The sequence below is a fragment of the Hemitrygon akajei genome, chromosome 2 (genome assembly GCF_048418815.1).
Source record: "Hemitrygon akajei chromosome 2, sHemAka1.3, whole genome shotgun sequence".
In the NCBI taxonomy this organism is placed as follows: domain Eukaryota; kingdom Metazoa; phylum Chordata; class Chondrichthyes; order Myliobatiformes; family Dasyatidae; genus Hemitrygon; species Hemitrygon akajei.
The window spans coordinates 53717683-53734532 of NC_133125.1; the positions used below are offsets into that span (position 1 = coordinate 53717683).

Here is a 16850-nt window from a genome sequence, read left to right on the forward strand (position 1 = left end):
GATGCCATATGTCTTGACAGGAGGAGATGGCTCACGAGGGTCATGGTCTCAATCTCTCTCTGACAGACCCTGAGTCCAACCTGTCCACAGGTGCAGAGTTTTCTCTTGTCTATGCTGGCACGTACGTGAAAGTAATGTGAGGTCCTCCGCAAAGCCAAGGTTTTCTAAAGTAGAGAACAGAGTCCACCTAAAGCATCTCTGCTTATCTTCCGTATTTTGCCTCATAACCCAGTCAATCACTAGGTTAAATAATATCACCGACATCACACAGCCTTGCCTGACCCATCTTGACTTCAAAGCTCAAATTGCAGTCCCCAACTGTGCAGGTGAAGTTAGTGTGGTGCTAACACTACCTCCGAGTGCAGCTGTTCAGAGACAACGTCCTTCACTTCAATGTTACTTTCATTAGTTGGAGCACAACAGTGGATCACAGTTATGTTCTCTTGCTTCCCTTTCAGCCTGACTCTCATCAGCCAACTGTTGATTGGTTTCCACTCCAGCAAGCAATTCTCAATACCTCTCTTTACAATCATGATGCTGACTATCATCCCTTCCCAAGCATAAAATTGTTTCACCAGTAGGCAGCCAGACCCTGTCCATCTGTGCCACCTTGCCAGTGTTGTACATGGTTCGTACATTCCAAAGAACAACTTTGGTCTTTATCTTGGTGGTGTTCAGGGCATCCATCATCGTGCTGGTAGCTTCTTCTCGGTTTTTACGACTGTCAGTCATACAAACCCTAGGTGGAGACTCAGGAATACCGTCACACTCAGATATAGGATTCTTCATTGCCATTTCTGTAACAATTTTTTTTGACCAGTAGGGTTGTTAGCCCTGAGATGAACCATCAAACCTGGAAGACCGGTGGATCACTCTTAGTCTGACCTCCATCCTTTGACCTGTTTGGCATGAGTGACCCTACCAAGAGTCAAAGCGCGAGGCCCTGACTCCTGCCAACACAGCTCTCTGGGTCATTGAGAAAAACAAGCCTCCAAACCCAATGACAAGTTTGTGGTTCTCCTGGAGGTCCAAAAGGGAGAAACCTTGGCAAATTTCTTCTGCACTCAAACCTTACTTCCAATGCTCAGCAATAGACTATACTTGTGCCTAAGCTAGCAGATAAAAAAACAACACTCCAGGTACTGAATTTGAAAACAAACACTGGAAATGCACAAATCAGGTGGCAGCTGTGGAAAGAGATCTGGTGCAGGGGCTTGATACAAAATATTAACCATTCCCTTTTCTACAGATCCACTCAACCTTTCCTAATATTCTGCATGAAATAGACTGAGTGTCTTATACAAAGTTTGATGACGTTCCATTCCTCTTGCACTCTGACTCTATTTATAACCCTGGATCTGGTATGCTTTCACTGTTTTATTAACTTGCTTTGCCATTTTCAAAAAAACTGCACACAAAAGCATGCAAATGCAAACCTTCATAAGCAAAAAGGCTGTATGGTCATGACAAAAGAAAGGTTCTTGTGCTATTAGAACTGGAGAAATGGTGATACTTAGAATGAAGCAAAAACCACTAGAGAAAATCAGATGGTCAGGCAGCATCTATGGAGGAAAGGGCAGTGAACAGTGGAATGAAACACTTCATGTGGACTGAAAGATCGGGGGAGGGGGTGGTGGACAGCCAGTATCAAGGTAGTGAGAGGGAAGGGGTGGAGCAAGAACTAGCAAGTGATACGTGGAGCCAGGCAAGGGTTAGCAGGAAGATGGAGGATGGAAGAATGGAAAAAAGCAGAGACCTAGAGATTATAGGTGGAGGGAAACGGCTGCAGATGGAATCTGAACAGAATGTGGACCATGCACCCTAAACGAGGTGGGTAAGGGAGTGAGAAGAATGGGCGAGGCAGATGGAGGGCAAAAAAAAGCTGATAGATGTCCTTGCAAGGAGACCTTGCCCACGCCCAGGATTACGGCTGCACAGGTGGAAGGTCAACTGAGGAAGATCTGTACCAGCAAGGCGGCTGGACCGGATGGAGTATCCCCACGAGTACTGAGGGCCTGTGCGACTGAGCTGGGAGAACCCCTACAGCGCATCTTCAACATGAGCCTGGAGCAGAGAAGAGTACCCAGACAGTGGAAAACATCCTGTATTGTCCCGGTACTGAAGAAACCACAACCAAAGGAGTTGAATGACTTCAGACCTGTTGCCTTGACGTCGCACGTGATGAAGACCATGGAGCGGCTGATAATACAGAATCTGAGGCCACAAACCAGGCACGCCTGGGATCCTCTTCAGTTTGCGTATAAGGAGAAGGTGGGAGTGAAGGATGCTATCATGTATTTGCTGCACAAATCCCTCTCTCACCTGGATGGGGTCAGTGGTGCTGTGAGGATTACATTCCTGGACTTCTCTAGTGCCTTTAACACCATCCAGCCCAAGATCTTAAGGCACAAACTAACGGAGATGGGAGTAGACTCTCACATGGTGGATTGGATAGTGGACTACTTGACAGATAGACCTCAGTATGTGCGGTTGGGAGACTGTAGGTCTGACACGTTGGTCAGCAGCACAGGAGCGCCGCAGGGGACCGTGCTCTCTCCGGTCCTGTTCACCCTGTACACGTCAGACTTACAATATAACTCGGAGTCCTGCCATGAGCAGAAGTTCGCTGATGACACAGCCATAATGGGGTGTGTCAGGAATGGACAGGAGGAAGAGTATAGGAAGCTGATACAGGACTTTGTGATATGGTGCAACTCAAACTACCTGCGTCTCAATATCACCAAGACCAAGGAGATGGTGGTGGACTTTAGGAGATCTAGGCCTCATATGGAGCCAGTGATCATTAATGGAGAATGTGTGGAGCAGGTTAAGACCTACAAGTATCTGAGAGTGCAGTTAGATGAGAAGCTAGACTGGACTGCCAACACAGATGCCTTGTGCAGGAAGGCACAGAGTCGACTGTACTTCCTTAGAAGGTTGGCGTCATTCAATGTCTGCAGTGAGATGCTGAAGATGTTCTATAGGTCAGTTGTTGAGAGCGCCCTCTTCTTTGTGGTGGCGTGTTGGGGAGGCAGCATTAAGAAGAGGAACGCCTCACGTCTTAATAAGCTGGTAAGGAAGGCGGGCTCTGTCGTGGGCAAAGTACTGGAGAGTATAACATCGGTAGCAGAGCGAAGGGCGCTGAGTAGGCTACAGTCAATCATGGAAAACCCTGAACATCCTCTACATAGCACCATCCAGAGACAGATAAGCAGTTTCAGCGACAGGTTGCTATCGATGCAATGCTCCTCAGACAGGATGAAGAGATCAATACTCCCCAATGCCATTCGGCTTTACAATTCAACCGCCAGGAGTAAGATATGTTAAAGTGCTGGGGTTAGGACTCAATGTATTTAAGTAAACTACTTAAGAACTTTTTAAAAGCTATTTATTAATGCTTTTTGAGAGGGTGATTTTAGATGCATATCATATTTTTACTGAGTTAAGTATTGTATGTAATTAGTTTTGCTACAGTAAGTGTATGGGACATTGGAAAAAATGTTGAATTTCCCCATGGGGATGAATAAAGTATCTATCTACCTATCTATATAGGAGGAATGGGTAGATCATGAGGGGAGAGGAAAAGGGACAGGATCCTAAATTAGGGAATTCACTGTATTATGTCTAGTTTTGACAGGTGGAATATGAGATACTGTTCCTCTTAGAATACTTATAATAAACATTTTGTAATAAACATGGTAAAATTCTTCACCTTAGTGACAAAAATGTATCCAGAAATTGGGGCAAAAAGTGAGCTAGAAAGTGAGAATGCAGCGGACAATAACTTCTATTACAAACATAACAATACAAGTGTGGAAAAACAATTGTAGATGTGAACTGTACAGAAAAAGCATCTATGTTTATCAAATTAAAAACATTCCAGGTCAAAATTGGACCAGATGACTATTCAAGTGTGCAGATGGGTTACAGTACGTTAAAAGTAAGCTTCATACCCGGACAGTGGATCAACTGCTATAGAGGCTGGCTCCCTCAAGTTACTGTCAAACAGAGTCTTCATTTGTCTTCCATCATAGTTTGCTACGGATATAGTTCTGGCACCCATATCAGTCCAGTATATGTTGTTGTAAATCCAGTCCACTGCAATTCCCACATGAATGCGTATGTTGTTAATTATTCTGGAAATATCACGGTTGCCTTTGTTGCTGTCCATTAGCATACTGCAATAGTAAATGATCAGATAGGTATTTTGTGGCAAACAAAAAAAAATTACAAAATATTCAAGATGTCATTCATCCACCAATTTTGCTTCATTATTAATGCACAAAGGTAGTGGATTAGTAAAACCAAATTGTTTGCTTCACTGTGCAGTAAGCACCATTGAAAATTCTCCCTAGTTCAGTTTACATAATAAGAAAGATCAAAACACGTTATAGTCAAATACAGAACTTCACCAACTGATCTCATTGAAAATCCTATCAAAACAGTTTTACTATTATCACAAAAGGTGAAACATCAAAATGCCAAATCCAACATAAACTCCCAACAATTTCGGTCACAGAGTATTCAATACCAGTTCAGAATTTGTTCAATCAGCTCAAGTAATTTGGATAGCTACATGAAGATAAAACTAGCATTGATTTTACCTAAAGATTGCACGCTCTCCCATGTCAGCCCAGAAGATTCTCTTCTCTGCAATATCAGCATCGAGTGCAACAACATTTCTCAGGTGTGCAAGCACTGGCTCATACTCTTTGTGATGCAGACCAAGTTTCCTGATATCATGGCGATTGGTGAAGATTAGGTAAGGTTCTTCTCCTACAAAGGAACAGTGGCTCTTTGAAAGATGGAAAAAATATCCTATTGCAAGCTTCAATACATGATACTCCTCTTCAGACAAAATGTTTCCTCCTTTGAGAATATAGAGCAAACCAACTCAAATAGAAATCAGTGAAATGACTAATGTCATTAGGCCCTTTGTCCATTTTACTCCAAATCAGACGATAAAATTGCAGATTAACCACACATTACTGTGAATAGTGCCCAGGGTTTTCATTCACATTATTCTTTTGCTATTATAGACTAAAGTACCCATCAAGCAATTGAATCATGTCACACATCCCTCAAAAGCCACTTTGGTGGATAAAAGCTCAATTGCAAACAGCTTGGGCACATTTGCAAAGGAAGCCAGTTCTTGTTTTCACAGTCTTTCAAATTCAATGTACTGAAGTGTCAATCCATGCTTAACTGAATCAGAATACAATGGCTGAACAAAACATGTATAAATCAATTGGCTATTTAAAGTCAAACCTAATTAGATCAATATTGACTTTATTGGAGGCATAGTAGATTTCAAGTACATTCTCAGTGGAGATGCCTATTTGTACAAATTTGTGCAGCAAATTCAGATAAATTGCTGCAACTTGGTCAGAAATGACACTAGTAGGCCAAGAAGACTAGACATTATAGGAGGCTACAATTCAGTTCCCAACTATGGATTGACCAGTTTTATTTCTAGAGTCAGCTCTAGGTTACACTACAGGAATGAAATGGATTTGCTGCTAGTTAACGAGCACTTTCTCCCGGATCGGTGCATTAAGGCCGTACATGAATCCAGAGAAAGTAATGAGTGAGCACAATAGTTTTAAGTGTAGTAGATCACTCAGTGTCATCATTGGATTGTATCACTAATCTGCATCGGGGAGAGGAGATTTCCATGCAATGTTTAGACAAAGGCAAATGAAACCTCTTGCCCACTGAGAATCATTCATCAAGGACTACACAAATGGACATATCAGAGATTCATAAATGATGCACAAAAAGGATCGGAAGCAATGACTTCTGATCACTGGAATAAGCAACAGATCATTGGACATTTGCTACTGCTTGTCCCATTTCAAAAGTTGAATAGGATTGAGGAAATGAAATCTACCTAATGTTCCTACATACGTTGTCAAATAGTCCAAGTGACTGGCTTACAAATACAATTAGGGAATAAAGATTATTCAATAGATGACAAATGCAATGAAATAAGTTAAAGCAAAATTTTGTTTGGGCTGCAATAGAACTAGTGTAAATTCTTAACTGATAAAATTTTCCTGAGAGGAATGAAACTGCACCCCAGGAACAGTCCAACGTAAGAGATAGTACTTCAGAATTCAGATAGATGTTAACTTTGATTAAGGATGTGTGCACTATATTCAAGGCCAAGATATGATCCTGGGAACAGGAAAATAAATACAAAAATAAAACAGAATCAATCATCAACTTAATGAATGAGCCATGGCTTTCTACATGTTATAGAAACAGATCCCACTATACATCACTTTTGCTACCAAATTCATACTGTAGGTGAAACATGAAAAACATATCGACTGAATCACTCAAGAATGTCCTGTTAAAAAAAGGAGAAATTGTACAATTATCCAATACTCCCAATGTAGCCTCCTGTATATTGGCGATACCCGGTGTAGACTGGGAGACCGCTTCGCTGAGTGCCTACGATCCATCCGCCAGAAAAAGCGGGATCTTCCAGTGGCCACCTGTTTTAATTCCTCTTCCCATTCTGATAAGTCAGCCCATGGCCTCCTCTACTGTTGTGATGAGGCCACACTCAGGTTGGAGAAGCAATACCTTATATTCCAGCAGGGTAGCCTCCAACCTGATGACAGCAATTTCTCAAACTTCTGGTAATGAATCCCCACCCCACTTCAGCATTCCCCTTTCCCTCCACATGTATGAGGAGCTGCAGAAAATAAAGCTACCTCAATAACAGAATACCCACGTTCAAAATACAGCATCCAAAAAGCAGCAAGTACTGCTTAACTCCAACATCATCCAAATCAAACTAAAGTTTCTGCTCCCTTTGGGAAATACTGCACAAGCAGCATTTCAATTACTGCTAATCTCCATCAACTGCATTATCTCAGTGCTCAGTAATTAAATTCAAAATTGAGCAAATCAACACAATGAAAAATAGCAAAGTTTTCATGAGTTGACTGGACTGATATTTGGAAAGCATCTGTGTAATATTTATGCACTAGATGAGTTCTGAAGGGGAGTTGCAGGTGTCTTAGCACAAGCCAGCAAATGTCAGGGAGACAGAAGACAAATATCTAGGTCATTTAGCAGGATGTAATGCATGGCTAACTCAGATTTCTAAAATTTCACCTCACAGATTTGGAAATTGTACATCAAGATTGCAGAGGACAGTCAGTGAGCAGACACACTTAGTTAGCATTTCAGCAGGCAAATATGATTAAAGTACAATACAAGTGAAATTGGAATCAGCATTAAAATTATTAAAACTCAGTGTCTGTTAGGTAGTAAGTCCTCCAAACTATGCGACATTGTTTGTGGATACTTTAATGAGACTGGTTCTCAAATGCCTGAAACTTGATTCCATTGTTGATAAGGCTTCGGAAAAGACAATCGTAGAGCTATGGTGAAATTTTGAAAGCAACTTCTAAATTTATATTTCCAATTATCCAAATCCCAGTGTTGCTCAGTTTTATGTCACAATTGCAAAGTTGCCAACATTTTGCCGTCATTACCACCTCAATGAGTCAGAGGTGGTACAAACAAAATGGGGGAAAAATACCAACTGAACTTCACTGTTGGGGAAGTGCAAGATCATCCAGCTGGAAGTCAAGCATAGGCCACTCAAACCATCAATATAAATCAACTCTTGAAGAACAATCCAGTAAGTTCATGTCTGGCCCATTTATGCAAAGGTATCCAATGACCTGAGGCTACAACACTATTAGGCACTGCATTCCAAACCTAAACAATGACTGAAAACACAAAAATACAACTGCAGATGCTGTGGATCAAAGAATACGTACACAATGCTGGAAGAACTCCTCTTTTCTCATGGATGCTGCCTGGCCTGCTGAGTTCTTCCAGCATTGTGTACGTATTCCCTAAACAATGACTGGTTGTTTGTCAATCATACAGAACATGAACCTGTCCTTTCAGTCAAACCAAGCATCCTATTTACCAACAGCCAAGCAGCAACTCATCTATTCATATGCTCATCTGTATACTATTCGAATGGCAAGTACCTGCCTCAGTTACATTCAAGGATTTAAGGTTCCAGCCAGTCTCCAGATGATTAAAACACATTTTCCTCAGATCTCCTCTAAACCTTTCCCCACTCTCCTCCCCCCCCCCCCCCCCACAACCCCACACACTTACTGCAAAGACGCTCTATAGTTTGAGGTCTTGTTTTGGGGAACGATTCCTACTCTACCACATCCAAGTACTTAAATTTTGTATACCTAAAAATGACCTTCTGGTCCTTTCCAACACCTTAAAATCGCATCCTGTTGATTGGGGGGTTGGGGGGAGGGAGTTGAAATGTGTGGGGATTTGGGCAGAGTGCTACCAACTCAATTTATAAGCTAGCCATTGGGGAATCCTGCACTGGTACTCCCAAGTCCCAATTTACCTCTCATTTCTGAACTCCCTCCCCATTTACAAAATAGTCTACACCTTCTTTCCTTCTACCAAAGTGCACGACCATAAACTTCCCGATAATGTATTTCTTTGCCCATTTTCCTAATCTACCCAAATCCTTCTGCAGACCGCCACCTTCCTCAACACCACCTACCTCTCCACTTACCTCTGTATCATCTGCAAACTTAGCCACAAAGCCACCAATTCTGTCATCCAGATCATTGACATAACGTGAAAAGAAGCTGTCCCAGCACCACCTTCAGAACACAATTAGTCACTGACAGCCAATCAGAAAAGGCTCCTTTTATTCACCCTCTTTGCCTCCTGCCAGTCAGCCAATCTTCTATTCATGCCAGTATCTTTCCTGTAATGCCATAGGCTCTTAGGTAATGCAGTCTCATTGCAGCACCTTATCAAAGGACTCCTGAAGAACCAAGTGAACATCTACTGCCTCACCTTTGCCTGTCCGGCCTGTTATTTTCTCAAAAGAATTTTCAACAGATTTATTAGGCAAGATTTCCATATGCTGACCAGCCTATTTTATGACCTGCCTCCAAGTAGCCTTGGACGGATGCACATTGCTGACTCACTAGAACAAAGGCAAATTAAAATTGAGCTTACTTTCTTTTAGAAATCCAAGTATGAGCTTAGTTAAAATACTGACAGTGACTAGGCAGAGATAAAATGGGAATCTTCTGTGGTGGAATCTCAAATTAAAACTGTGTCTATGTCTTTTGAATCAATTTGAGGCACAAGTGGAAACCAGAAAACCTCTATTCAAAAAAGACATAGAATGATTTTTAAAAGAGTACGTGCTATCAGAATAAAAATTAAATAAAGTTGGTGTACAAATGAGCTATGATGTAATTGATTATGGAAAGTTTCAAGGGTCAACTGGTATTCCTGTTCCATCATTTGTTGGGTCTAATTAAATGGTGGCCAGTTTACATTAACGTGCATCCCTCACCCATATTTCTTTCTTCCCACCAGTCCTAAGCTCGTAGTTTCTTATGAACTGGTGTTTTTAAAAACTAGTAGTGTAAGAAGATAAATGACTTATGGCAAATTAATTTCATCAGTTCCATCTCTGCAGTCAGTATCTCCATCACAAAACCAATGACTGTGGATGCATTCGCCTGAACCACACTGAATCTCATTTGGAGGACAAGTCAATGGAGGAAGAATGTGTTTGCACTGGTCCAAAGATTCATCAGACTGATCAGCACAATCAGCATTAGTATCACATACCCAACTCAGCGGGATACATTCTGAACTATTGCAGTGAAATTCGTGTGGGCCACAGGAAGGTGGAGCACAGCCTTTTTCATCACTTCCATCGCCACAGTCATCTTCACCATTACATACAAATGTCTTGGATATGCATCGGCCATCAGAGCAGATCAACTCTGTTGGACTGCAGGTGAGGATGCCTAGAATGATTTTTAAAGTGCCATTTTATCCTGGAGTAATTCACAATTAGAACAATGAGTACAACAAAGCCATTACATTGCTAATCAGAGAAATAAGAGATTCGGCTGATGCTGGAAATCTTGAGCAATACACACAAAGTACTGGAGGAACTTAGTAAATCAGGCGTATCTATGGAGAAAATGAACAGTCTTAGTTTTGGGCCAAGACTGTTTATTTGCTTGCTATTTGGATTCATGCACCATATTTTACACTTTGGCACCAGCAGAACACCGCTTCGTTCTGCTGTATTCATGTAGGGCAAAATGATAATTGAACTTGAATTTAATTTTGATTTTAATTTGATCAGGACTTCTATAAATGCTGTCTGGCCTGCCGAATTTCTCCAGCACTGAGTGTTACATTGCTAATCCCTTCCCCACCTTCTCTCCTACTGAAACTCTGCAACTTTTTCCCAGTTCTGGGAACGTCAAAGGGCAAAATCATCGACTGCTTCCCTTTCCACTGATATTGCCTTACTCCATTCTTTTGTTACAGATTTCCAGTCTCTGCATTTGCTTTACCATTTACATTGCTCAAGATCTTCAATGAGATATTTACACAATTCTGCAGACACTATTAGAAGCCAAACATGGTTTTATTCCAAGTCTTTACCACAGTTCTCTTCATCACTGCCATTACCACAATCCTTTTGTCCATCACATTTCCAAGAGATAGGAATACATTGATGTGGTCCAGGGCCACAGCTGATTTCATGCATTTGGCAAAGTTCTGCATCTAAAATAAAGTCAAAGTGCATGAACAGGTACCTCAGAAAGATAAAGCAATTTGCTTTATACAACTATGCTAATGGCTGAAGGAAGCTTCCAAGTGAGTAAAGAAGCCAATCCATTACCCCTCACAGAAAAAAAATACTAGACATTTGATGAAAGCTGATTTCTGATTTGAAAATCTTATTCAAAGACTAGTGGAAGGTTGTTCTCTACCCACATCCCTTCCTGGCCATCTTTCCTCAGTCATTTCCTGGAGGCAGTAGTTTATGCACATGCCATGCACATCTTAGCTGTGCCCAATGGACTCAACACTTCAATATTTTCAATGTTCAGCAACACCCTGCTATCTATTCATGGAAACAAGTCCTTCCCCCCACCCACAAGCAATTATTACTTCCATTTCCAAAATGAGCCTCCTCTTTGCCTCTAAAGTAACTTCACTCCAAATCTGCAGAATACTAGTCTGAATGAACAATGGCAGTTGTTAACCCCAGATTCGGTGGGCTGTGTTAGTCTAGGGAAAAACACTCTCCAGCCCGCCAAAATTATGAAAGCTCATTTGTGTGGATGCTGCGTGATGTTTTCCCGTTACAAATCAGTACCAAGAATTAACAAACAGTAAACCATATGCAATTAAACGATTTACCTTTATAACTCTTAATTTGACTAGAGGGTTAGTAAAGAAAACAGAAAGGGCCCATTTTAATGAAATAGTCTAATGTGCACGTTGGACCTCACAGCTTTCCCGTCCGTTTGTTCGCTATCAATTTCCCTTGGGCCTAGTTAACTCCCGACCCCATTCCAAGTCCATTCCACCCTGCAGTCTATGACCTTTCCGTTCTGGCATCTTCTCTGCATCTTCCACCGAACAAAAGCCACCCGAATACTTTCTCTCAGACCCACAAGAAAGAAACCACATGTCTTCCATTAGATGGCGCACATTCCAAAGCCCCGTTATCTCTAGTCATAACCCAAACACTACAAAGAAACCATTACATTAGGAGTGAAACCTTACAGAGTGTTACACTCTCCCCCCACCAAATTTAGTCCTCGTGACATTGAGATAATCCGCCAACCCTTCGTGTAAAACACAAAGTCCAACCCAGGTGTAAAAGGCAGTGATATAGTTCCACAAAGCAGTAGGGACCACACTCTGTTCTCCTGGTGCCTATCCGGTGGTTGTCTCCTGATTCTGTGACACCTCCATACCCCCTCATCTACCTGTAACATGCTGTAAGGTTTCACTGCTAATGTAATGGCCTCTCTGTAATGCTCCACTACTAATGTAATGGTTTCTCTGTAGTAGCAATGTCTGGGTAATGACTAGAGATAACGGGGTTTTGGAATGTGGGGGCTATCCAACAAGAGAAATGTTGTTCTTTCTTGTGAGTCTGGAAGAGATTTTCGTGGTCTTTTGCCAGGGAGAGACAAGGAGAGAAGATGTGAATGGGGGGAGTTGGTAGACCGCCAGACGGAGTGGACTTGGAGCAAAGGTCTGAGGATTAGCGACAATCAGAGGAGATTGATGGTGGACAATCAGCTTATCAGTGAGCTCCAACATTTGCACATTTGACTGTTTCATGAGAAGGGGCCTTTTTCTTTTTTTGTTTTCTTTACTAACCATAGTCAAATTAAGAATTATAAAGCTCAACCGTTTAATTGTATGTTGTGTAATGTTTGTTATTTCGGGGTACAGATTTGTAACAGGGGACACATCGCGCAGCATCCACCCAAACGAGATTTCTTAAGTTTGGCTGGGTTGGGAGCTATCACCCCCTATATTAAGATGCTGCTGAAGTGAGATTTACATACCTCTTCATGTTCCGACACTACTGGGGATGCTTCTGGTCTACCTGGCGAGGCCTCCCCTGACCTATCACTCATGCCCACCTGCAACTCAGACCCCTCTGTCCCTTGGCTAAGCCCAGCTTCATCCCTTGCAGGGTCCCGCTGCAACCCAGACTGTCCACCCATAGCACCCCACCCCACCACCGATTTCAACTGAGTCAGCGGTTGGGAGTCTCATTGTTCAGCCCCTCATGCACACGTCGGGACAAAGCAGCTGCATCAATGTTCCTGCTTCCCAGCCGGTACTTCAGGCTGAAATCATAGGCAAACAACACCGCCAACCACCAATGGCCTATGGCATCCAATTTCACCGAGGTCAGGATATAAGTTAGGAGGTTGTTGTCCGTCCTCACCTCAGACTTAGCACTACAGAAGTAGTCACTCAACTCATCCACCAGAGCCCATTTCAACGCCAGAAGCTCCAACTTGTGTGTGGGACAGTTTTTCGTAGAGGGCGACAGACTCCGCTGACAAACTCATCAGTCCGCACCTGATGCCCTGATCCCGATACAAGATGTCCCCTAAGCCTGGCATCCAAATGTAGAACACACGGCAATCAGGGGTCTGAAAAGCCAGCACCGGCAGCTGGGTCAGCATCTCCTTCAGTGACTGAAAGGCCTCTTCACAATTCACATCCCACCTCTGTCCAAAGGGTTCCGATGGGCTAAGATACTTTCCACTCTCCTGTCCTTTTTCCCCCTTGCTTTCTTCCCCAAGGGAGGGTCACTGCACTGAAGCTGATTCAAAGGGTGACTCACTTTCGCATAGCCCTTTACGAATCCCCACTAGTAACCACAGAACCCAAGGAACGAGCACAGAGCGCTCACAGTCTGGGGCCTTGGCCGGGTGGTCACTGCCTCAATCTTAGCAGGATTGATAACTACTCCATACCATGAGACTATGTGCCCTATATAGCTAACAGACGCTTGGCAGAACTGGCACTTGTCCCGGGAAAGTTTTAACCCTTCAGCTTTCAGGTGGGTCCAGCACCTTCAGCAGCCTCACTTCATGTTCTTCCAAGGTGGACCCAAACACTATGAGGTCATCCAGATACACCAATACTTCAAACAAGTTCATATCCCCCACCATCTTCTCCATGATCCACTGGAAGGTTGCAGGGGCTCCCGAGATGCCCTGGGGCATCCTTTCAAACTGGAAAAATCCCAGTGGACATACAAATGCCGTCTTCTCTTTGTCAGCCTCACTCATGAGGATCTGGTAATATCCACCCCTCAAGTCCAGCACACTGAACCACTTCACACCACTCAGACAGGCCAGTGCATCTTCAATCCTCGGGACAGTATACTGGTCAGGGACGGTGCGCCTGTTCAGCGTCCTATAGTCTACACACATCCGTACCTTCCCATTCTTCTTCCTGGCCTCTACTATTGGGGACGCATAGGGGCTTCGGGACTCAGTGATGATCCCAGCTTCCTTCAACTTGCACAAATGCTGCCAAACGTCTTCCACTTCTGCAGGGGCCAGTCGCCGCGACCTCTCTCTGAATGGGGTTTCCTTGGTCACCTGGATAGTGTGACGCGTGCTCTTGGAACAACCCACATCAAACTCTTCAGCAGAAATGACACCTTCCAGCCTCAACATCTTCTCTACCAACCTCCTCTTCCAACCCACAGGAACTGGGGAGTCCCTGAAGTTGAATGACTCAGTGGTCAACTTTGCCCCTTTTTTCAATAGTTTCTCCCCGGCTTGTCTCACAGGGACACTAGACATTACCTTCACCGGGAACAAATGCGCCAGGGGTATCCCCCGCTTGAAGGTGACCTCCCTCTTCATAGTGTTCCTGACAATCACTGCCATCCTGCTCACTTGTACAACCGAGGGCTTCTGCAGTTCGGGTCTCACCTGTAACCCAGCAGGAAATCCTAACACCCTCTCATGGTCTTCCAGAGCATCCACTAAAGGGGCCTCACCCTCAGGCACTCTGGGAAACTTGGGGGTCCCCATCACTCTCGCTACTTCCCCAGGCTGTAACACTACTGTCTTCGACTGGGTGAACCACACAGTCCCTCGTCTAAAGTCGGTATCCGGCCTGATGCAGCCACGCCCTTCCTCAAAAGCAGCTCGAAACTCCGGGTGCAGGGACAATGTTCCCAGAAAGCTCTCTCCAGTCTTCTCCTTGTAGGCCCCCATCAGCCTCTTCACAAGAGGGGTGTTGGTCCCCACCAGGATTGAAACGCCACCCGTCTCAACGGGGTCCAGACAAACCAGCACCAATGTATCAAGGACCTCAGACTCTCCCACATCGGCCTCCGAGAACTCCAGTTTCACTGACAATTAACCGTCGTATGGATACTCACCAGCACCAAGACCCCAGATCTCCAGTGCATTGAATGGTGTCAATGGTAAATGTGTTAGATATCGGTTGTAAAATGAACAGAATAGCAACGTGACTTGTGACCTGGTGTCGAGTATGGCTTTAGTATAAATACTTTCTATCCAAAGCGATACACGGGAGCATGGACCCCACTGAGCCTTCAAGAATTGGGCCTTTCGCTTTCGGGGTTCCTTGGTACATTGCTGGGAATGTGCTCCCCCAGAGACACCAGGCCGTCCCCTCACTGGGTCTCCTCTAAGTTTTCCCAATGACTCTCTCTGCTGAGGTACCTAGGGCTCACTCCCCTTCTTGCATGACACTGGCTGCCTGCAGCACTCAGCATTGTTCATCCCCTTGGGGAATCCACCACCCCCCCATCAGCTCCATCATATGGGGAGTCACTCCTGCTGATAATAGCCGCAACAATTAAGCTCTCAACTGGGTCACAATCTCCTCTACCGCTCCCCGGGGCCAGCTATCCTCGGTTACTTCACCGCAGGGGACCGGTACTGAGGCCTGTACCATGCTGACTGAGGCCTCCCGCACTTCCGACACAATCTCCTCCTCTCGTACTTCTCTGATCAATTCAACAAAGGGACAGTCGGAGACCCCACGCAATCAGGTCCTGGGACTGGGCGCCCTTTGCTATCTGGTCCATTCTTAACTGAACCACCCCAGCCGCCTGAATGACCCCTCTGTGCCGCAAACAATTTAGATGCCTCTCTAGCCGAAAAATGCAGGCAGAAAGCTTCTCCTTCCACATGTTCTGAAATGCCTTTTCCATTGCCCCCATATAAGCTTTAGATACAGGGTACCGGAACTTCATGGCTCTCACCATGTCAGCAGCCCGCCCACTCAAACTTTCAACCAATCTCTGTCGCTTTACGTCATCCGAGCACTCCTACTCATCTAACAACTGACAGGTCTGCTCCGCCCAAGTCTCATACTCCTCCTCCCCTTTAGGGGTGAGCATTATTCCAGAGAATAGGAGGAGCCTACCATAGCTGGGTCTTTGAACCTGGCCATTTTTTCCATTTATTCGCCAGAGAGGCAAGGACGGATACTAACTCAGAATTCTCACTCTTCCCTGGGGGACGGGGACTAATTAGACATTCCAAATCCGACCACTCCTTCCCCTCATGCCTCAGAAATGACAGAACCTTGTCTTTGAAGTCAGCTACGGGAAACCCAACTTGTGATTTGGCCCACTCCGCTCTTGTTACGTCAGCGCTTGTACGCAGTAAAATGAGGTCTGTGCCCGCCATTTTATCAAACCTCTGCCTTACAATTTTAACAGTACTTAATAGGCGAATTAACAATTCCTCCGGAGTACAAATATCTACCCGACTCAATACACACGCATTAGTTACCGGTAACCTCTGTGGATGAACACCACCACTCCACTCCGACAGAATCCATACTAGCACAGGTTTAAAACACACATCCCACTGATTCAATGCTCAGGGCAATCACACAGCATCCAATGAGATCAATCACAGAGCGATACCCCCACAATTGTAACCCCCAGGATCGCTGGGCTACTCGCTCCATCTCCTCTCCAGTCTGAGCCTCTTTGTTCAGTTACCCAATTGGAAAATGCACCAAAATGCTCCCCAAATTTCTCCAGCAAAACTTCTAAAATCTATTTCTGAACAAGCTTGGTTGCTGTCGGAAATTCCTTGTGGCCATTTGCCCCAGCACCAGGACGTTACACTGGAGTGCCAAGGGAATGTTTTACTACACTTGAATTTTGAACTTTACCATTTTTAATGCAAAATAGCAGCTTGCACACAATAGTAATACACACAACGTGCTGGAGGAGCTCAGCAGTCAGGGGTATCTAATGATAGGGAATAAACTGTCAACAGTTCAGGCCAAGACTTTTCAGCAGGTGCACAACAGTTCCAGGTACAAAATCTAATTAGTCTAACCTGACAGTGCCAAATGTTTTGACTAATCATTGGAAGCAATTGTTATGTTACAGCTGCAGTTATCACTTCATTGGCTGGATGAGATTCCCTTCTTTGTATCATGAACAGAACCAGGCAGCA

The 16850-nt window shown here is 44.1% G+C and overlaps 1 protein-coding gene across 1 annotated transcript in view; it reads right to left on the reverse strand.

Annotated features, from left to right (window-relative positions):
* Window positions 1–16850, reverse strand: part of LOC140741831 (prolow-density lipoprotein receptor-related protein 1-like) — a 109206-nt gene that overhangs the window by 32448 nt on the left and 59908 nt on the right. Inside the window, 2 exon segments of the mRNA XM_073072279.1 lie at window positions 3954–4178; window positions 4605–4776. Of these exon segments, the coding sequence (XP_072928380.1) occupies window positions 3954–4178; window positions 4605–4776 (397 nt within the window).